Below are 23,623 nucleotides of genomic sequence, written 5' to 3'. Positions count from 1 at the left end.
AATCTTATTAGAGGTATTTCAAATCTCAAATAAATTTTAAGGATGACTAAATAGCAAAAGCTACATATATTGAAAACTGTGCGAAAACTAATTGGATTCTCAATGGCTATTTGAAGCTGTATGATATTCTTTATGCTGTAGCCAGCATGAATATGAAACCAGCACCTTCCATTTTAAGCTTAAATAAGGAACTCAACATTAATTTATCTTTTAACAATACCTTCTCCAGGATGGAAGAAAAGATTATTCCTTACCATCATGAATTAAAGTAAGATCTGATCCTTAATTTATCTACTTGTCCCCAATGAGAGAATTTCACTTCTACATGATCCTTAATTATATTTATGCTATAAAAAATAGAAAAATCTGAGTAGTTAGTAACGTAAGATCGTAGGATCCAAAGTTAGATCTTAAAGCAAGCACAAACGATAAAGTTTAATTGCCAACATGCTTCATGTCGCACTTCCAAACCCCAATCACAAAGTAAAGCATCTAAAACTTCTTTTCTTCAGCCATGTTGGTCTTGTTCCCCCATTGCACCAACGATCACCATCTTCTCTAACCCACCAAAAGCTAGCCATGGCGAAACAATTCATCCCATTGTCTTCTTCAATATTGGTCGCTGTAATTTCGCTTTTTCTTGTATCAACGCTCGTTCCAGGTACCAAAAAGTTATATCATTTTCATCCATTTTCAAAGATTTTGTGTTATTATATATATGTGTAAGCCTGTTAGGTAATTGTTGCTTTTTTTTTTTTTTCTCCTTATCTAGGAGTTGGGTCCATTGGCGTGAACTATGGCACCGTCGCGAACAATCTTCCCCCACCACCGCAAGTGGCGCATTTCCTTTTGGAGTCCACCGTTATCAACCGCGTTAAGCTCTACGACGCCAACCCTGATATCCTTAAAGCATTTGCTCACACCGGCATTGCTGTAACGGTCACTGTTCCAAATGATCAAATTCCTCGACTTACAAAGCTGAATTTTGCTCGACAATGGGTGGAAGATAATGTTCAACCTTATACACCAGCCACTAATATAGTTCGTATTTTAGTCGGCAATGAAGTGATAACGACGGCGGACAAAATGCTCATCGGAAACCTTGTTCCGGCGATGCAAACCCTCCACACTGCCCTTGTGGCGGCTTCATTAGACCGGAGAATCCAAGTCTCGACGCCTCATTCTTTAGGCGTTCTCTCGAATTCAAGCCCACCGTCGTCCGGAAAGTTTCGACTGGGCTACGACATTCATGTGTTGAAGCCATTGCTTAGCTTCCTTAGAGCTACAAAATCACCATTTATGATAAACCCGTATCCGTTTTTCGGTTGCTCGCCCGATACGCTTGATTACGCACTGTTTAGGCCAAATGCCGGAGTGTTGGACGAAAACACGGGGTTGCTTTATACGAACATGTTGGATGCTCAATTAGATGCGGTGTTTTCGGCCATGAAAGTCCTGGGATTTGATGATCTGGAGATTGTGATAGCCGAAACGGGTTGGCCATCGATGGGGGATTCGCCCCAAGTTGGCGTTGATGCAAATGTTGCAAGCGAATACAATGGTAATCTGAAGCGGCACGTATCGTCGGGTGCCGGCACACCATTAATGCCGAACCGGACTTTCGAGACCTACATTTTTGCGCTTTTCAATGAAGATCTTAAGCCTGGCCCGACATCCGAGAGGAACTTCGGTCTCTTCCAACCAGACATGACCCCGGTTTACGATATTGGGATCTTAAGGCCCACGGTAACTTCTACAACCCACCTTTTGAATTTCAACGTTACATATCAATATACCCATATTGGTATGCTTCAATATCAATATTGTTATACTCAATTTTCTTTCCCTTAAAAATGATTTGTTTCTATTTAGTTAACTTGAATTTATGGTGTTTAAAGGTAAGTCAGAACAAATTCATGATATTAGTATTACCTATAATTGTTCAAGCTTAGTTTAGATATTAAATTTGGTCCAAAAACTATGCGTATTTCTAAAGTATATAATGATAATTAATTTACCCATATTTTTAAATAAATTATTTTATTTAATATTTAATTATATATATCTTTAACTATCATCACATCTGTTTTATTAAATTTCTAAATATAAATTTAATTTTTAATAATTACATTATAATATATATTTAATTTCGTATTATATAAATTACATAATATATACAGAAAGGGCTTGGGCTCTATCCCTGCCAAAGCCAAAATGATAAAACATATTTTGGGTGGACCCTAGGCGCTCTCGATAAATTTTATGAACTCTTTTGGGTTTTTCTCGAGGTTGAGAGACAAAACCTTGGGGAGAGGTGAAGCTAGAAATTTTTTTTAAAAGGGCCGAAATTAAATTATAATTTTTAAGATAGTAAAAATGTAATTTCATCATTTTAATAGCCTCTATTTTTATAATTTCTAAATGATTGAATAAAAAATTTATCTTTTTTAAAGGGGCCAAAGTGCATTTTATCTTTACTGATTTAAATTTTTAAATTTTTTAAAGGGTTTAAATGATTTTTTTTCCATTTTAAGGCGTCGGTGACCTTGCTAGCCCCCCTAATTTCGCCTTTGACCCTAAGATTAAAATTGAGTACAGACACCCCGAGCACAGTGCCTCTATTGTTTTAGGTCTCGGTTGGCTGCTCAGAGGACGACACTTCAAATACTTCTTCTAATAAGAGAGTCGATTCCTCCTCAACAAAAATTGATATATTATAAAGCAAAAATGATTGAGTCAAATCAAGCTTGAGTTTTAAATATTGAAGTCAAACTAAAATGATATTTTATACATACCTAATTATTTAACCTAAGCTTGTTTTTTTAAGTATAATATTTTTATTTAAACTCTTTTAAATTTTGGATAAGCATTTGGCATAATAATACAGGTAAACTGTAAAAAACAATCTGTTATATTTATTTAAATTTACATTTTGATCGATAATTCGATCACTAACCTCCTCAATTTATAACAATTTAGTCATTTTTTTTTTCGCTATTATAATATTTCAACAAAACTCAACTATATATTTTTTCTTTATAATTTTTTTTTACATAAAGTTTAGTGGGTGCCATACTTTAGTTAAGATAACATGGATTGGTTATAATAATGATTAATGAATTTGATCTGTTGATGTCATGTGGTTGGGATTGACAGGCTAGATCATCGATTCCAAACAACCCAACCCCAGTGCCGAGGGTCGCACCTTCAAATCCGACGCCAAGATCGTCTAAGAGGAAACAATGGTGTCTTCCCAAAACAGGCGCCGATGACAACGCTTTGCAAAGGAACATTGATTATGTTTGCGGCTTGGGTTTGGACTGTGGACCCATTCAACAACATGGTGCTTGCTTCCTCCCTAACACTGTTCGAGCCCATGCCGCTTTCGCCATGAATCTTTACTATCAATCCACCGGAAACAACGACTCCGATTGCGATTTCGACCAAACCGGAGCCATCACCAACGTTGATCCGAGTAATTTAACCCGCAATCATTATTTTGCAATTTTAACTCTAGTTGTTAATCATAAATAAACGTGAACATTAATCAGTTTTGTGAAACGTTCTTTTGATCCTTTTCGGTGGGTTTTTTTCCCCTCCTTTTTGCAGGCTATGGAAAATGCCAGTACTGACACTTTGTGCTGCAAATCCAACGGATCAAGACATGGAACTCTGAATGATTCAGTTTTCAATTTTGTTTCATTTTTAGTTTCTGTAGTTTCGGACAAGGAAACAAAAACAGGAGGAGTGGTCTGGTATGTATTATAGGCATGTGGGTGCATGCATCGTCACGTGAAAGAAACATAGGGGATTAATCTTTATGAATATAAAATATATTTTGGGTTTTACTTTCTAGAGCCCAAACCTCCATTTCTCCTAATCGTTGTCCAACACAAAGTGGCATGCATGATCACATCTTCATTCGTGATGGTATTTATGCTTAATTATTAATTACATTCCAGATTTATACGATTTTTTCTTACAAGCTCAAAGATATACATATATGTGTCTCTGTGTTAATTCCGTATGCTTCAATCTGAAATATTATGTTTTATAGTATATTTTTGTGCCATTCGAACTCTAACATAGTTTAATAGAGAATTACTTTTGAAATAATTTTATATGATTTATACTTGTTTAATATGATGGTTGCATTTTATATTTTATTCATGTATATTAAGTTTCACTAAATTGAAATTCGTTTAATTATTTGCTGCATAAAGTATTTCAATTTTTTAAATATTTTAATTATTAAATATATATTAAATAAAACAATATTTTCAATTACTATGATAAAAACATTAAATATGTTTAAAACGTTACAAGACAATTATAATAAATAAGATTATTTTGTTAAAATTTAAATTATATAAAATGATTGGAATGGTGCCAAAATATTATTGAAACGAGTCAATTAATTTGATTTTTGCTAATAACTTAAGTGTATTTATGACGTGGTATGAGAATTTAGATTAAACTTTTAGTAACTCCCTTCTACCTCTATTATAAAAAATAATAATAATTTAATTTTTTTAATGTTTATTATGTCTCTTTCACGTGTTATCAATGGATAAACCATGAGTTAAGGTATCTACACCGGACGAATCTCTAACCATGCGAGCTTAGTGAAACTTGAACCATAATAAACTAGCGAATTTTCATAATGTCATCTTTGTTTGAGGCACGTAAGGGTTTACACCTAGTTGTTTTGAGAGACCGTACATTAGAATGTCATGTCACTGTCATTGCAAAGAGACAATATATAACTCTATTGTCAATGAGCTCATAATGCATAAACTCCCTTATTCCCCATATATAAATTCATCATAACACCTATATATAAATTTATCATAACACCTCTGGGAGGGATGTGACAGCCCAAAATTGACCCTAGTCGGGATGTGGTTTCGGGACCACAAAACCGAGGCATAAAAATAATTTAAAATTTATTTTGATGCCTATGATATGTGTTAATTTGTGTGTAACATTTTGATGTTTCGATTTAGTGTTATAAATGTGAATTTCACTAGAAAGGACCTAGTAGTGAACTTTGAAAGTATGATGGGGAAATGTGTGATGACTAGTTGCTCATGCATGCAAAAATAAGGATTTGCATGTCAAATTTCCCCTAACATGAAGTGGCCGGCCATGGCAAGAGAGGATGGGCAAAACATGTCATGAAACATGTTTTGTTGGTGCATTGGGGAGAAATAATAAACAAAGGTGTATGGGTAAGAAAATAATGAAAAAAAATGTGTGTGAGTGTGGTATTCCCCCATTGCCGTGAGTTGTAGAGAAAGAAAGAAAAATTTTGTTCATCCTTTCTTTGAGCCAAAACTAAGGAAGAAGGAGGATTTTACTCCATTTTTGGTTTGGAAGAGATCTAGAAGGAGATTTTGGCTATACTTGCATCAAGATTAAGGTATGTATGAGGTTGTGTCATGAGATTCATGCATGTTTTAGTTGCTAACTTGATGTTCATGTTAGCCATGGTTCAAATCCTTGTTATGCCATGGAAATGGTATTTGGCCAAGGTTGTTATTGTGTTGAAGCCATTGCATGCTAAATGTGAAGCTTGCTAATGATGCATGCAATGATGGATTGACTACTCTTGAAATTTCTTTGTAGCAATCTTGAGTAAGATATTGAATTCTTTGTTTAACCATGACCGAAGTTGAAAGAGTATGGTTGTGATGTATTCGCCATGGTGCATTCATGAGCATGATTTATGCTTGTTACTTGATTGGTAAAATTTGTGTTTGGATGGGTATGAACCCCTTGAGATTGACCTTACACCTATATGTGTATACATGTTTGCACATGATGTATTGGCATGACATATATACTATTTCAAGGTATATATTTGCTTGTGATGATGTTTGGTTATGAAGTACATGAGAGATGTGTATTGAGCTACAATATGTAATCGTTAGTTAGTAAAATGCATGCTGTTTTTTGTGTGGTATTAAGTGCATAATTGGCCTCAACATGGACATGCATATTCGGCCACATGAGGGAAATTGGTGTGCATGCATTCGGTTAGAGGCAACCATATTGATGCCTATTCTTGGCTTAGAAAATTCGCTAAAAGGAATATTAACTAATGTGTTGAGTTCGATTCGTGATTTCGTACATATGTGACTTTGATGCCTAATGAGCATATATATTGGCTAGGTATCTTGAGTTCCTCTTCGATGCTCAAATGATAAAACCAATTTATTTGTTAAATTAAGCTCAAGAGCAAAGGGAGCTAAATCCGATAAGGGAAGGAAAAAGTCGTCGAATAGCCGTCGAAATCGTTCGACCACGTCCGAGGTAAGTTTTGAGTATCGAAACTTAGATTTTGATTCGATTGAATGAAGTAATGAGCAATCAATTTGTGCCTTTGTATGTGGCCATTGAGCGAAATGATATTTTGCTAAGGGAATTGTGCATAAAAGTTGTGTTATGAAATTGAAACAAAGATGTGTATGAATGTTCGAGTGATATCCGGCTAAGTTCAAGGCAATTGTGCAAATTGTGATATCGGGCTAAGCCGAAGGCAATTGTGCAAATTGTGATACCGGGCTAAGCCGAAGGCAATTGTGCGAGTTATGATATCCGGGCTAAGCCGAAGGCAATTGTGCAAATTGTGATATCCGGGTTAAGTCCGAAGGCCTTTGTGCGGGTTACCATAACCGGCTATGTCCCGAAGGCGTTTGAACAGTAGTGATCCGGATAAACTCCGAAGGTATGTGATTCGAGAACTTTGAACTTGCTGGAAAATTTTCAGTTAATGCACTTGTGAAATTCCCAACAACAAGGTATGTTTTGTGTGTGCTTCGCACACTATGAGTAAGTGCGTATGAATATTCGCTCTAATGATAAATGAGCTATCGGCATTAACTAGGCCGTTATTTGTGTATGAATATAAGAGTTGGGATTGTGAAGTAAGCATGTCTTTGAGAAATTGTGCATATGAATTATTGTTTAGCTACTTGAATGCTATGCTTTGGTTGTGTGTATATTATGGCTCGAAACTTACTAAGCATAAATTGCTTACTCCGTTTCTTTGTTTCTCTGTTTATAGATTTTGCTCGTTAGCGATCGGATTCGGGATCATAGAAGTTGAAGTCAACCACACTATCAAAGCCCTTTTTGGTACTCCTTTAGTTGAGTTTTGGATATGGCATGTATAGGACTACTCTCGGTTGTTTTAAGTACTTGTGATGTATATGTGTGCGGCCATGCGAAAATGGTTCGTAAAAGTGGAGTATGGAATTTGACCATATGTGGTTTGTAATTATATTTGGTTTCATGATGTGATTATGGTTTGGAATGAGAGAGTTGGTCACACGATCAGCCATTGGAATGGCTAAATATGATCATATGTTGGACCTAAGTATGACTAGACTATAGTTGGTCCATGGGAACTACAATATAGGTAAAGCCTACCTTAAAAATAGATGCTGCCAGCTGCAGTGACGTGGATGTGGAAAATCACAAAAATTTGTAGGAATGGTGTTAATTAGTGAATAAATTATGCGATCGAACCTTGATGAGTCTATTTTCATATGAAAGTAACGAAACGATCATATGAACAGTATACCGAGAGATATTAAAGTTCTCGTGAGACAGGGCCAGAACGGTTTCTGGGTCCCCTGTCGTGACTTTGAAAATTTACCATAAATTATCCAGAATGAATTAGAAGTCATGCCTTATATGTGCAGATTTCTTTTTGAGTCTAGTTTCATTAGAAACAAACGGCATCAGTATTGAAACCCTGTACAGAGAGATATTCAAGTTCTAACACGCGAAGGTCAGTGTAGTCGACCCCTGTAACATGGGTGACTTTAACTAATAAACTGTACCAATTGGCCCGACCAAAAATTCTAGAAATAAATCCATGGATGGATATATGAGTCTAGATTCAGAGAAAATTTACAGAATCAGTTTCCGAGTTGTGAAACTCGAGATACGCTTTTTAAGGCGACAGCGACGCAGTTTTCCAGCTTGCCTGGAATGTCAAATTGGTCGGTGCCATAAGTGGTTTTGGCTTGTTAACCCCTCGTGTCCGACACCGGCAACGGTCTCGGGTTCGGGGTGTTACAATTTTATTGGTATCAGAGCTACGGTTTAGTCGATCCTAGGACTACCGTGATATGTTTGGGGTCTAGCTATACATGCCATTAAGTGATAATTGATAGTGTGGTTATTTCTGACATTTTGAAATTTGTGTTTGTTTATAGCCATGGATCCCGATCCCAACCGAGCAATAGCTGATAATGTGGAGAGTGTGGCGCCTGCTCCCGCGCAAGGGACAGCACCGGCGGACTCTCAACCTATTGCTAGCAATCCGAATGATGAGGCTAAGCAAGCCTTTTATAGCGTGATGAATGATTGGTTCAACCAATACATTCGAACTAACACTACTGTTCCACAACCTCCATTCCCGACTAATGCAACCCCGCAGACCTACAATACCTCCGTATGGCTGACCAAATAAGGTCAAGTAAGCCCCAATCGATGAATTGAAAACATGGGGCTCTGAATTTAAAGCTACGGATAGCGACGATGCCGAGCAAGCTGAATTTTGGTTGGACAACACTATCCGGTGCTCGATGAGCTATCATGTACACCGATGAATGCTTAAAGTGTACTATCTCCTTGCTACGCGATTCCGCCTACTATTGGTGGAGTACTCTGACTTCTGTTGTGCCTAGGGAGCACGTAACTTGGGAGTTCTTTCTAACCGAGTTCCGAAAGAAGTATATCAGTCAGAGATTTATGGATCAAAAACGGAAGGAATTTCTTGAACTTAAACAAGGTTCCATGTCGGTTCACCGATTACGAACGAAAATTTGTGAGGCTTAGCAGATGCTGCTGAATGCATTTCTTCGAAAGTGATGATGTAAACGCTCAAGATGGACTGAATGATAATATAAAGCGGTATGTTGGCATTTTGGAAATCCGAGAGTTTGTGGCTCTTGTCGAGCGAGCGTGCAAAGCCGAGGAGCTTAGTATGGAGAAAAGAAAAGCTGAAGTGGGAGCAAGGGAGTTTCGTAAGAGGTCTTCGGGAAGCCCTTCCACAGTCATCAAAGAAATTTAGAGATGGCTTAGGCGGTCTAGAGACACTTCGGGCTTTTCTAGACGAGACCGCGATCGACCCCCTATGGGCACACGAGTCACTTCGATCGCCGGTGTTGGCAATGATCGTCGAGACGAACGAGTGCCAATATTGTGGCAAATGGCATTCGGGAGTTGTAGATTCCGTGACCGCTCTGTTACAAGTGCGGATCAGTCGATCATTTCATTAAGGATTGCCCGAGTTTATCTGAACAAAACGTAAATCAAAGTGGGAACCCGGGTGCTACCACAACTCGAGGTAGGCCACCTAGAAATATGGGCAATGCTAGTGGCGGTCAGAGAGGATCTAGAGATGCTACCATCAGATCCGAGGCTCATGCTCCTGCTAGGACTTATGCCATATGCGCACGTGAGTATGCTTCCTCGTCAGATGTTATTACTGGTACTTTTACTCTCCTTTACACTAATGTGATTGCTTTGATTGACCCTGGTCCTACCTATTCTTATATATGCGAAACCTTAGCATCCAAGAAGACTTTGCCCATTGAGTCTCTCGAGTTTGTAATTCGGTGTCAAACCCTTGGGTCATTACGTGCTTGTCAACAAAGTGTGTAAGAAAAGTCCCTAGTATTCCGAGGTTCTTGTTTTCGGCGGACTTGATGCTTTTGCCGTTCGATTTAATTCGACGTTATTCTTGGTTTGGATTGGTTGACCATGCACGATGCGGTTGTAAATTGCAAAAGCAAGACTATTGATCCGAGGTGCGCAAATAACGAGATAATTCGGGATGAGTCTACGGACTTAAAGGGTTGCCGGTGTAATATCGCAATGTTGGCCTAGAAATATGTAAGAAAAGGGTGCGGCGTACCTTGCGTATGTGCTCAATGACAAGGAGTCGAAAAGAAACCCGAATCTGTGCGTGGTTTGTGAATACCGGATGTTTTCCACGAAGAATTGCGGGTTTACCACTGTTCGGAAATAGAATTTGGCATCAAATTGGTACCGGTACCACTCAATTTCGATAGCTCCGTATCGTATGGCACCAACGGAATTAAAGGAGTTGAAAGCTCGATTGCAAGAATTGGTGGATAGAGGTTTTGCTCGCCGAGTTTCTTGCCTTGGGGTGCGGCAGTGTTGTTTGTGAAAAAGAAGGATGGAACCATGAGGCTGTGCATCGACTATCGTCAGCTTAATAAAGCGACGATAAAGAACAAATATCCGTTACCGCGTATCGACGATTTGTTCGATCAACTGAAGGGAGCTTCAGTGTTCTCGAAAATAGATTTGAGATCGGGCTATTATCAATTACGAATTCGAGATTTGGACGTACCCAAGACTGCCTTCAGAACGAGATATGGTCACTACGAGTTCCTAGTGATGCCGTTTGGGCTTACTAATGCCCCTGCGGTATTTATGGATTTAATGAATCGGATCTTGGACCATATTTAGATCGGTTCGTAGTCGTGTTCATTGATGACATCTTGGTCTATTCAAGAAATGAGACCGAACATGTTGAACACCGAGGTTAGTCTTTGCAAATTTTACGGAATAAGCAATTATATGCTAAGTTCAAGCAAGTGTGAGTTCGGTTAAGAGAGGTTAGCTTCTTGGGGCATGTGATATCTGTATCGGGTATTCGAGTCGACGAACAAAATTTCACCATACTTAACTGAAGCCTCAGAAATATTACCGAGGTTCGGAGCTTTTTGAAATTTGGCGGTTATTACCAACGATTTGTGAAAGGTTTCTCAACGATAGCCACGCCAATGACGAAGCTACTCCAAAAGGATGTTAAGTTCGAATGGACGGAGAAATGTCGAAAAGTTTCGATCAATGAAAACTTATTTGATGAAGCCCCAATTCTAGTGCAACCCGAATCGGGCAAAGAGTTTGTCATTTATAGTGACGCATCCCTACTTGGGTTGGGTTGCGTATTGATGCAAGAAGGCGAGTTGTGGCCTATCGTCGAGACAATTAAAGTCGCATGAGAAAAATTATCCGACCCATGATCTCGAATTGGTCGCCATCGTATTCGCCTTAAAGATATGGCGATATTACTTATTTGGTGAGAAGTGCCATGTGTATTCGGATCACAAAAGTCTCAAATATTTGATGACCCAAAGAGACTTAAATCTGCGACAAAGACATTGGCTCGAGTTGTTAAAAGATTATGAGCTCGTCGTTGATTATCACCCGGGAAAGGCTAATGTGGTTGCGGATGCCTTAAGTCGTAAATCATTATTCGCTTTACGAGCAATGAATGTGCACTTGTCTGTTCGATCCGACAATGTGTTAGTAGCTGAATTGAAAGCCAAACCATTATTGATACATCAAATTCGTGAAGCCCAGAAAGTCGACGACGAGTTGGTCGCAAAAGCGAAATTTGAGTGTGTTCGAACAAGGACTCGGAGTTTCAAATCGATGATGACGATTGTTTGAGGTTCAAAGGTCGTCTGTGTGTTCCAAAAATTGAACTTATTTCGATAATTCGAACGAAGCCCATTGTAGCCGAATGGCAATCCACCCGAGAGTACGAAGATGTACAACGATTTGAAACGTCGGTTTTGGTGACATGGTATGAAACGAGACATCTCCGACTTTGTTTTGAGATGTTTAATATGTCAACAAGTGAAAGCGGAACATCAAGTGCCTTGAGGATTACTTGACCGATCACGATACCCGAGTGGAAATGGGATCGAGTCACAATAGACTTTGTATCCGGACCGCCATTGTCGCAAGTAAGAAGGATGCGATTTGGGTCGTTGTAGATAGATTGACTAAGTCGGCTCACTTTGTCCCCGTCGTGCGGGTTTTTCAATGGACAAACTAGCCGAATTGTATGCGTTCTCGATTGTGAGATTACACGGTGTGCCTATTTCCATCGTGTCGGATAGAGATCCAAGATTTACCTCGCGATTTTGGAAGAAGTTGCAAGAAGCTTTGGGTACCAAGTTGCATTTCAAGACCGCCTTTCACCCCAAACCGATGGTCAATCCGGCGGATAATTCAGATACTTGAGGATATATTAAGATGTTGCACCTCGAGTTCGTGGTTCATGAGAACGGTATTTGCCTTTGATTGAATTCGCCACAACAATAGTTTTTAATCAAGTATTAAGATGGCACCCTACGAGGCTTTGTACGGTCGTAAATGCCGACGCCATTGTTTTGACCGAGCTCGGTGAAAGCAAAATTTTCGGTGGATTTGATTAGAGATCTTTGAGCAGAAAGTGAAAGTAATCCGTGAAAGTCGAAGATAGCCTCCGATCGTCGAAGTCATACGCTGGTCTGAAACGAAAAGACATCGAGTATCGGATGGGAGATAAAGTGTTTCTCAAGGTTTCGCTTTGGGAAAAGATACTCGATTTACCGTAGTAAGGGCAAGTTGAGCCCAAGTTCATTGGGCCATATCCGAAGCGAGTCGTTCGGTGGCATATCATCGATTTTGCCCCGAACTCGAAAAGATTCACGATGTCTTTCATGTTTCGATGCTTGACGCTATAGATCTGATCCATCGCACGTGATTAGTCCATCGAGGTTGAAATTCAAGCCAATATGAGTTATGAGGAAGAACCGATTCGTATCCTATCACGTGAAGTGAAAGAGTTGCGAAACAAGCGGGTTCCGCTAGTGAAAGTGTTATGGCTCAAACACGGGATAGAAGAAGCTACTTGGGAAACCGAGAACTCTATGAAAGAGCGATACCCAACCCTATTTACGGTAAGATTTTGGGGACGAAAATTTCTTAAGTGGGGAGAGTTGTGACACCCAAAATTGACCCTAGTCGGGATGTGGTTTGGGGACCACAAAACCGAGGCATAAAAATAATTTAAAATTTATTTTGATGCCTATGATATGTGTTAATTTGTGTGTGACATTTTGATGTTTCGATTTAGTGTTATAAATGTGAATTTCACTAGAAAGGACCTAGTAGTGAACTTTGAAAGTATGATGGGAAATGTGTGATGACTAGTTGCTCATGCATGCAAAAATAAGGATTTGCATGTCAAATTTCCCCCAACATGAAGTGGCCGGCCATGGCAAGAGAGGATGGGCAAAACATGTCATGAAACATGTTTTGTTGGTGCATTGGGGAGAAATAACAAACAAAGGTGTATGGGTAAGAAAAGAATGAAAAAAAATGTGTGTGAGTGTGGTATTCCCCCATTGCCGTGAGTTGTAGAGAAAGAAAGAAAAATTTTGTTCATCCTTTCTTTGAGCCAAAACTAAGGAAGAAGGAGGATTTTTGCTCCATTTTTGGTTTGGAAGAGATCTAGAAGGAGATTTTGGCTATACTTGCATCAAGATTAAGGTATGTATGAGGTTGTGTCATGAGATTCATGCATGTTTTAGTTGCTAACTTGATGTTCATGTTAGCCATGGTTCAAATCCTTGTTATGCCATGGAAATGGTATTTGGTCAATGTTGTTATTGTGTTGAAGCCATTGCATGCTAAATGTGAAGCTTGCTAATGATGCATGCAATGATGGATTGACTACTCTTGAAATTTCTTTGTAGCAATCTTGAGTAAGACGTTGAATTCTTTGTTTAACCATGACCGAAGTTGAAAGAGTATGGTTGTGATGTATTCGGCCATGGTGCATTCATGAGCACGATTTATGCTTGTTACTTGATTGGTAAAATTTGTGTTTGGATGGGTATGAACCCCTTGAGATTTGACCTTGCACCTATATGTGTATACATGTTTGCACATGATGTATTGGCATGACATATATACTATTTCAAGGTATATATTTGCTTGTGATGATGTTTGGTTATGAAGTACATGAGAGATGTGTATTGAGCTACAATATGTAATCGTTAGTTAGTAAAATGCATGCTGTTTTTTGTGTGGTATTAAGTGCATAATTGGCCTCAACATGGACATGCATATTCGCCACATGAGGGAAATTGGTGTGCATGCATTCGGTTAGAGGCAAGCATATTGATGCCTATTCTTGGCTTAGAAAATTCGCTAAGAGGAATATTAACTAATGTGTTGAGTTCGATTCGTGATTTCGTACATATGTGACTTTGATGCCTAATGAGCATATATATTGGCTAGGTATCTTGAGTTCCTCTTCGATGCTCAAATGATAAAACCAATTTATTTGTTAAATTAAGCTCAAGAGCAAAGGGAGCTAAATCCGATAAGGGAAGGAAAAAGTCGTCGAATAGCCGTCGAAATCGTTCGACCACGTCCGAGGTAAGTTTTGAGTATCGAAACTTAGATTTTGATTCGATTGAATGAAGTAATGAGCAATCAATTTGTGCCTTTGTATGTGGCCATTGAGCCGAAATGATATTTTGCTAAGGAATTGTGCATAAAAGTTGTGTTATGAAATTGAAACAAAGATGTATATGAATGTTCGAGTGATATCCGGGCTAAGCCCGAAGGCAATTGTGCAAATTGTGATATCCGGGCTAAGCCCGAAGGCAATTGTGCAAATTGTGATACCCGGGCTAAGCCCGAAGGCAATTGTGCGAGTTATGATGTACCCGGGCGAGTTCTTATTTTAATTACGGATAAATATCAGAACTTATATGAATTTTGATTTTGTGACAACTTTGTACATCAAATTTTAATTTAATTCATAAATCACTAACAACGTCATCGGATTAGAATCATCTTACGTTGATATATTACATACACAAACAATTATACTAATCCAATATGAAATTAAATATATGTATTCATTTATTTAAATGTGTACAATTGAATCAAAATAAAAATTTTATACATACATTTAAATCACAACTCAAATTTTATATGTAAAATTATACTAAATTAAAGTTAATACATAAAATTACACATTGAAATAACGTTATATAAATTTAATATTTATCCTTTTAATTAATATAATTCTTTTCCTTCAAAAAAGGAGATTAGTGGGAATACTTATTATCATCATCTAATTGCATTAAATGAACTTAAATTAAATTAAAAGCATTATATTAGTTAATAAGATCTCTCAAAGTTCTCTTTAGAACAATTAAAAAAATCTCAAAATTATACATAAATAATAATTTAATGTGTAATTATATATAAAAATTTGATTTTAAAAATTCTTCTAAATTATTAATACAATTATTAATATAACATCATTTTATGTTAATATATTACACACAAAAATAATTATACTTATCTAATATAAAAATAAATTGATGTATTTATTTATTTAATTGTGTTAGAATTAAGTGACCGAATCTTTATTTAAATAAAATACAGCGGTAAAATAAAATAAAAGAAGAATCCATATAGAATTACACTTATTTTATTTTATTTTAGAATTAAGTTTTTAAACCTTATTAAACTTCATTTATTTTATATTGATTAGAACAAGGTGTTTCAGTCTTACTAGAATATGACTTTACAAGCCTATAAATAGACATAGTCTATTCCTCTTGTTAATATTTTCGAATTCGACATAGTGAATTTTCTTCTCCTCTGCCCGTTGTTTTTTTCCCCCAAGGGTTTCAAAATCTGTGTGTTCTTTATTTAATTATTTTATTTTATTTTTATTTTTATTTTTTTCACAAAGTGGTATCAGAGCTTTCGGGTTGTTCATCTCGATCACGATAATGGCCTATTTAAAGTATGAAATTTAGTTGTTGGATCGCAACACTAGTTCTGCATTGTGGCAGATTAAGATGCAAGCAGTTCTTACGCAGATAGATCTGGAGGATGCCTTGCTAGGGATAGATAAGATGCCTTCAACATTAACAGATGAAGAGAAGAAGCATAAGGATCGAAAGGCGTTAACACAATTACATCTGCATTTGTCCAACGAAATTTTGCAGGATGTAATGAAAGATAAGACCGCCGCTGCATTATAGAAGAGGCTAGAACAAATATGTATGTCGAAAATTCTAACAAGCAAGTTGCATATGAAGCAGCATCTTTATGCTCATCGTTTGGAGGAAGGTGCGTCTGCACACGAACACTTAACAGTATTTAAAGAAATTCTCTCAAACTTGGAGGCCATGGAGGTTCAGTGTGATAAGGAAGATTTAGGGTTGATTCTACTTTGTTCGTTGACCCCGTCTTATTCAACCTTTAGAGACACAATTTTATATAGCTGCGAGTCTCTCACAGTTGATGAGGTCTATGATTCTTTGACCTCATATGTTAATATAAAGCATCTTATGGTTAAACCCAACTCTCAGAGAGAGGGTCTCATTCTTCGTGGGAGACAAGATCGGATTGCTGATGATGATCGTAGAAGGATACAGGAACGAAATCCTCACAGTAAATCTAAGGGTAGATTAAAGTCTTCAAACAGAGGTAAAACTTGCAACTTTTGGAAGAAGAAATGGCACATTAAATCTGAGTGCTATAAGCTACAGAATGAGCTTAAAAGGGAGGCTGCGAATCAAAAGAAAAACAACCAGAAAATTCCGGTGAAGCTGATGTTGTAAAAGACTACAGCGATGGTGAACTTCTAGTCGCTTCTGTAAATGATTCTAAAGTAAGCAATGAGTGAATACTTGATTCAGGATGCACCTTCCACATGAGTCTCAATCGGGATTGGTTTACAACTTACGAAACAGTATCTGAAGGTGTTGTTTTAATGAGAAATAATGCTTCGTGTAAAATCGCAGATGTTGGAACAATTAAAGTTAAGATGTTTGATGGAGTTGTTGGAACACTTAGTGAGGTACAACATGTTACAGAATTAAAAAGAAATTTAATTTCGTTGAGTACTCTTGATTTAAAAGGGTACAGATACACAGCTGAAAGTGGGTTTTTAAATATTTCCAAAGGTTCCCTTGTTGTGATGAAAGGGTAAAGAAAAACTGCCAAGTTATATGTTTTGCAGGGTTTTACTGTTACTGGTGATGCAACTGTCGCTTCCTCTTCCTTATCAGATGATGATATTACTAAACTTTGGCATATGCACCTAGGGCATATGAGTGAGAATGGCATGATAGAATTAAGCAAAAGAGGACTTCTTGATGGGCAAGGAATTTGCAAACTAAATTTCTATGAGCACTGTGTTTTTGGGAAGTAAAAGAGAGTTCGATTCACTAGAGGAATCCATAACACGAAGGGAACGTTGGAGTATATTCATTCTGATCTGTGGGGGCCATCCAGAGTGCCTTCGAGAGGTGGAGCTAATTATATGCTAACCTTTATTGATGATTTTTTCAGAAAAGTTTGGGCATTCTTCCTGAAACAGAAAAGCAATGTGTTCTCCGCATTTAAGTCTTAGAAAATTATGATTGAAAAACAGACGGGAAAATAGATAAAATACCTCCGTACAGACAATGGCTTAGAGTTCTGTTCTGATGAGTTTAATAGATTGTGCAAGTCAGAAGGGATCGTGAAACACTTGACAGTTCGTCATACTCCACAGCAAAACGGTGTTGCAGAACGAATGAACAGAACGATCATGGAGAAGGTTCAATGTATGTCGTCAAATGCCAACTTACCAAAATCGTTTTGGGCAGAAGCAACCTCTACTGCATGCTTTTTGATCAATCGATCTCCATCTGTTGTCATTGAGAAAAAGACTCCACAATAGGTCTGGTTTGGTAATCCTGCTAATTATTCTGATTTAAAAATCTTTGGGTGTCCTGCGTATACTCATGTTGATAATGGAAAATTGAAACCAAAATCCATTAAATGTGTCTTTCTTGGTTATAAAGCTGGTGTAAAAGGGTATAAGTTATTGTAATGGCCTAAATTCAAAATTATCAGAACAGTTGTTTCGTAACCACAAATCCGATTTAAAGAGAAATTTATTTCAATATTTTTGCATGAAAATTGATATGATAGGAAAATCGTATGAAAATATTGATACAAAAATTTTATCGATTTAGTGATTAGTTAGAAAAAGAAATTATTGAAGAAATTGGGTAAAAACAAGGTATCGAGACCTCTATCTCATAAAACCGAGTCGAAAATAATTTTATAAATATTTATGAAATGTTATTAATGTGGTATTAAAATTTCGTTAGGAAATTTTGATGTTTGGGTAGTCAATTAAATGAAAAGGACTAAATTGTAATAGGTGTAAAAGTTGCTAGAGTGATTAAATAGCTTAAGAGTCTAATGAGAAAGGATGTAAAAGGCAATTAGACCCAAAAGTTATTTGGGCTGGACGGCAAGGGTATGAAATCAGCAGAAAAATTGATAAATTAAGGGTAAAATTGGAATATTGCAAAATTAACTAAATAAAACTAGGACTAAATAGGAAATATCTAGATTTCTCTTCATTTCTCTTCAATTCCAGCAGCTAAAAACGCTATAGGAGGGTTCTCTAAGCTGGTATTTCATAATTTTTTCACCAAATCCAGAAGATTCAAATACGAAGGTAGATCGAGGAAAGGAAAAAGTTTGGGATTAGTAGATTTTCTTGTTTACAAACAAGTATCAATGTAAGTTCGTGTAACTTGAATTATATTCTTAAATGCTTGAAATGCATGTTTTTGATATGAATATGATTTGAATGTTCATTATATGGAAATTTATGAAACATTGATATATTTGATAAAATGGGAAGAAATCCCGTTTGAATGAAAGGAAAATTCGATGGATCTCGAAAAGGAATTGACGGTAAAAGGATCTAGCTTCGGACGGGTGATCCTATCGATATAACCCTCCGAAGAATATGTGTAAAATGGATTTAGCCAGACGGGTAATCCAATTAGGTCTCAATTTAGCTTTGGGTGGTAATTCGGATCCAAGCTCATTAGAGTAATTATCGTTCGAGGATTTAGCTTGGATGGTAATCCATTGCAAGGTTGAGGTTCATGGAGTGTGCTCTCGAAATGGATATGTGCGCACATAAATATGAATTGATGGACCCGGAATTGTACACTAAAAGTGTACCTCTGAAAATCCATCAAAATTCCGATAAATTCAACGGGATAAGTATAAAAAAAATAACAAGGAAATGGAAATTATGATATTGATGAGCACATCAATCATAGTATATATTATTGGTACATGGAAATTATTATACTAACTTGAATGTTGAGTTTGTGCATATTAGGGTAATAATGCATTGAATGGATATATGGATGTTTATTGTATTGTATTGAAAATATTAGGTAAGTATAATTCTTGTTACATGAGCTTACTAAGCACGAAGTGCTTACCCCGTTTCTTTTTTCCCTATTTTGTAGTGTTAAGAGCTCGGAGGTCGGATTTGGTCGGAGACACATCACACTGTCAACCTCAGGATTTCGGTATATAAAGAAACTTTATTTTGGAAATCAATGGCATGTATAAGCTAACAAAGTAAATGTTAACGTGAAATGAATGTAAAGTTAGCCATTAGTATGGTTAACAAACCTGGTTTTAGATATGTGATGACGTTATCTTATAAATATGCATGAATTTATCTTGAAATTATGTTGAATTAGATTGGTTGATTTGGATTGGTCTCGATATAATATTGCAGGGAAGGTTAGATATCTATAAAGGGGTTATATTGAGTTAAAAAAAATAATTCGTAAACTCCGGTAATGCCTCGTACCCTATTCTGGCAATGAATACGGGTAGGGGTATTACATTTATTGGTATCAGAGCTACGGTTTAGCCGATTCTAGGACTGATGTAGCAAATACGGGATTAGCTATACATGCCATTTAAATTATTATTGATAGTGTGATATCTCCTAACCATTTAAAATATGTTTTTCTTATAGTAATGTCATCCGACCGAGCTCAATCTAAAGAAGCTAGGAGTCATGCTCCGGCTTCAGTACAAAGAGAAGAAACTAGCAGTAGAAGGCCCGAGACAGAGGGTCGAGGGGAGGAGGGAAAAACAGCCTTCTTTCAAATGATGAATGAATGGTTTAATCAATACTTAAGAACTAACCCTGTAGTGCAGCAAGTTCAAGCTCCCCCTGCTGCTCCTCCACCGATTCCCGAGATCCCACAAGGTGCAGGTACTGAATCTGTCAGAAAAGAAAAAGCTCCAGTAGATAAAATTCGAAAATATGGGGCCGAAGAATTTCGAGCAACAGTTGATGATGATTCCAAACGGGCTGAATTCTGGTTAGAAAACACTACTCAGGTTCTGGAAGAATTATCTTGTACACCAGAAGAATGTCTAAAATGTGCCGTCTCACTGCTAAAAGATACAGCTTACCATTGGTGGAATACTAAAGCTTCAGTTGTTCCGAAAGAAGAAATTACATGGGAATTCTTTCAGACCGAGTTCAGAAAAAAATATATCAGCTAGAGGTTCCTTATCCAGAAAAGAAAAGAATTTATTGAGCTGAAACAGGGCAATAGATCAGTATCTGAATATGAAAGAGAATTTGTTCGATTGAGTAAATATGCTCGAGAATGGGTACAGTCAGAAGTTGAAATATGCAAACGATTCGAAGATTACTGATCGGAATTCTTAAAATTCGAGAGTTTGCTACATTGGCAGAGAGAGCTTATAAAGCAGAAGAATTGAGCAAAGAAAAGAAACAGGCTGAGAGGGAAGCTCGAATTTTTAGTAAAAGACCGATGGGAAAATCACAGTTTTCTGCTTCAAAGAAATTGAAAAAGTATCAGGATCGTTCTACTTCAGCTATTGGGTATTCGGGCAAAGAGCGAGGTTCTCAACGTACTAATCCAAGGCCTTCTACTCCATCAGTGACCAGTGTTGGCAGTGTTGGCACTCCTAAACTGAGATGCCAGTACTGTAATAAAGCTCATTTTGGTGAATGCCGATTTTAGAGTGGGGCTTGTTACCGATGTGGTTCTTTTGACCATTTCCTTAGAGATTGTCCAAAAAGGGTTGAAAAAGAAGTTGAACATATATCGAAGCCGAGTAATCTAGTTTCGAAGGGCAGACCACTTCGACCATCCGGTAATGTCAGTGGTAGTCGAGGAGCTACAAAAGATACTATAGGTAGGCCTGAGGTACGAGCACCTGCTAGGACATATGCCATTCGTGCCAGAGAAGATGCCTCAACACCTGATATTATTACTGCATGATGCGGTAGTAAATTGTAAACAAAAATATATTGTGCTAAAATGTCAGAATGGTGAGTCGCTCCGGGTTAAATCTGATCAGACAGAGGGGTTATCTTATATGATTTCAGTAATGGCAGCACAGAGGTATTTCAAAAAGGGGTATGATACTTACTTGGCTTATGTACTCGACACCGAGGTATTTGAGTCAAAGATACAGGCAGTTCCAGTGGTATGTGAATTTTTCGATGTGTTTCCAGAAGAATTACCAGGATTGCCACCAGAAAGAGAAGTGGAATTTTCTATAGATTTGATTCCGGGAACTGCTCCGATCTCTATAGCTCCGTACCGGATGGCTCCTATAGAATTAAAAGAGTTAAAGACACAGTTGCAAGAGCTTGTTGACAGGGGTTTTGTCCGACCGAGTCATTCACCTTGGGGTGCTCCGGTTCTGTTTGTGAAAAAGAAAGATGGGTCTTTGAGATTGTGTATCGACTACCGGCAGTTTAATAAAGTAACCATAAAGAATAAGTACCCGTTACCCCGGATTGATGATTTATTTGATCAGTTGAAAAGTGCTACTATGTTTTCAAAGATTGATCTTCGATCAGGTTATTATCAGTTACGGGTAAATGAGTCAGATGTGCCAAAAACAGCCTTTAGAACTAGGTACGGGCATTATGAGTTTCTAGTTATGCCATTTGGGCTAACTAATACACCTGCAGTATTCATGGATTTGATGAACCGGATATTCAGACCGTACTTAGACAGATTTGTAGTAGTATTCATTGATGATATTTTGGTTTATTCTCGGGATGAAGAAGAACATGCAGAACATTTGAGAATTGTGTTGCAAATTCTACGAGAGAAGCAGTTGTATGCTAAATTAAGTAAATGTGAATTTTGGCTTCGAGAAGTGGGTTTTCTTGGACACATTGTATCTGCCGAAGGCATCAGGGTAGATCCAAGTAAAATCTCAGCTATTGTCAATTGGAGTCCACTGAAGAATGTATCTGAAGTTAGAAGTTTCTTGGGTTTAGCTGGTTATTATCGGATATTTGTACAGGGATTCTCTATGATAGCTTCTCCAATGACTCGATTGCAGAAAGATGTAAAGTTCGAGTGGACTGATGAATGTCAACAAAGTTTTAACCGATTGAAAGACCTATTAACGAAAGCACCTGTATTAGTGCAGCCTGAACCAGATAAGGAATTTGTTATTTACAGTGATGCCTCATTAAATGGTTTAGGTTGTGTTTTGATGCAAGAAGGTAAAGTAATAGCCTATGCTTCAAGACAACTTAAACCACATGAAAGAAATTACCCAAGACATGATCTTGAATTAGTCGCTATTGTATTTATACCAAGATATGGCGGCATTACTTGTACGGTGAGAAATGTTATATTTATACCGATCATAAAAGCTTGAAATATTTGATGACACGAAAGATTTGAATTTGAGACAGCGTAGGTGGCTTGAACTGATAAAGGACTATGATTTGATTATTGATTACCATCCGGTAAGGCTAATGTTGTAGGTGATGCTTTGAGCCAAAAATCTCTGTTTGCTTTACGAGCTATGAATACCGGTTATCATTGATGATGATGGTTCAATCCTAGCTAAATTGAGAGCTAAACCGACATTTTACTGACAAATATGTGAAGCTCAGAAGAATGATGAGAAGTTACAGGTTAAACGGGCACAGTGTGAGTCAAGTAATGATTCTAAATTTCAGATTGGTTCTGATGATTGTTTATTATTCAGAGGAAGGGTATGTGTACCTCGAATTGAGCTCATCTGAGAAGATTCTACGAAGCCTCTGGTGAGTACTATATCTCGTACATCCGGGAGTAATAAAATGTTTAATGATCTGAAAAATATGTACTGGTGGTCGGAAATGAAACGTGATATCTCTGAGTTTGTATCAAGGTGTTTAATATGTCAACAAGTTAAAGCTGAACATCAGGTACCTTCGGGGTTACTTCAGCCAATTACTATACCGGAATGGAAATGAGAAAGAATCACTATGGATTTTGTATCGGGGCTACCTTTGTCTCCGAGGAAAAAAAGATGCTACTTGGGTGATTGTTGATCGATTAACAAAGTCAGCTCACTTTATTCTGGTACGTATGGATTATTCTTTAGATAAACTAGCTGAACTGTACATGTCTGAGATTGTCAGGCTACATGGAGTGCCTGTCTCCATTATATCAGATAGAGATCCCCGATTTAGGTCTCGTTTCTGAGACAAATTGCAAGAAGCCTTGGGTACTCAGTTGTATTTCAGCACTGCATTTCATCTTCAGACAGATGGTCAATCTGAGCGTGTAATTCAAGTATTGGAATATATGTTTCGATGTTGTATACTAGAGTTTGAAGGTAATTGGGAGAGGTATCTACCTTTGATTGAATTTGCTTACAATAACAGTTATCAGTCCAGTATTAAAATGGCTCATTATGAAGCTTTGTATGGTAGAAAATGTAGAACACCGTTATATTGGATAGAGCTCAGTGAAAGGAAGATACATGGGGTTGATTTGATTCGGAAAACAGAAGAAAAAGTAAAGGTTATTCGAGATAGTCTAAAAGCCGCTTCCGATCGTCAAAAATCATATGCCGACCTTAAGCGAAAAGAGAT

General features: G+C 37.4%; 1 protein-coding gene across 1 annotated transcript; it reads left to right on the top strand.

Annotated features, from left to right (window-relative positions):
- The first annotated feature begins 373 nt into the window (after window positions 1–373).
- Window positions 374–3,880, top strand: LOC108456151 (glucan endo-1,3-beta-glucosidase). The gene is made up of 4 exons (XM_017754749.2): window positions 374–661; window positions 773–1,746; window positions 3,157–3,475; window positions 3,610–3,880. The coding sequence occupies exons 1-4, from the start codon at window positions 448–450 to the stop codon at window positions 3,630–3,632; spliced, it is 1,530 nt and encodes a 509-aa protein (XP_017610238.2). The 5' UTR covers window positions 374–447; the 3' UTR covers window positions 3,633–3,880.
- The last annotated feature ends 19,743 nt before the right edge of the window (window positions 3,881–23,623 follow it).

This window comes from Gossypium arboreum, chromosome 9 (assembly GCF_025698485.1).
Source record: "Gossypium arboreum isolate Shixiya-1 chromosome 9, ASM2569848v2, whole genome shotgun sequence".
Lineage (NCBI taxonomy): Eukaryota > Viridiplantae > Streptophyta > Magnoliopsida > Malvales > Malvaceae > Gossypium > Gossypium arboreum.
This window is presented reverse-complemented; position numbering and strand designations above follow the sequence as displayed.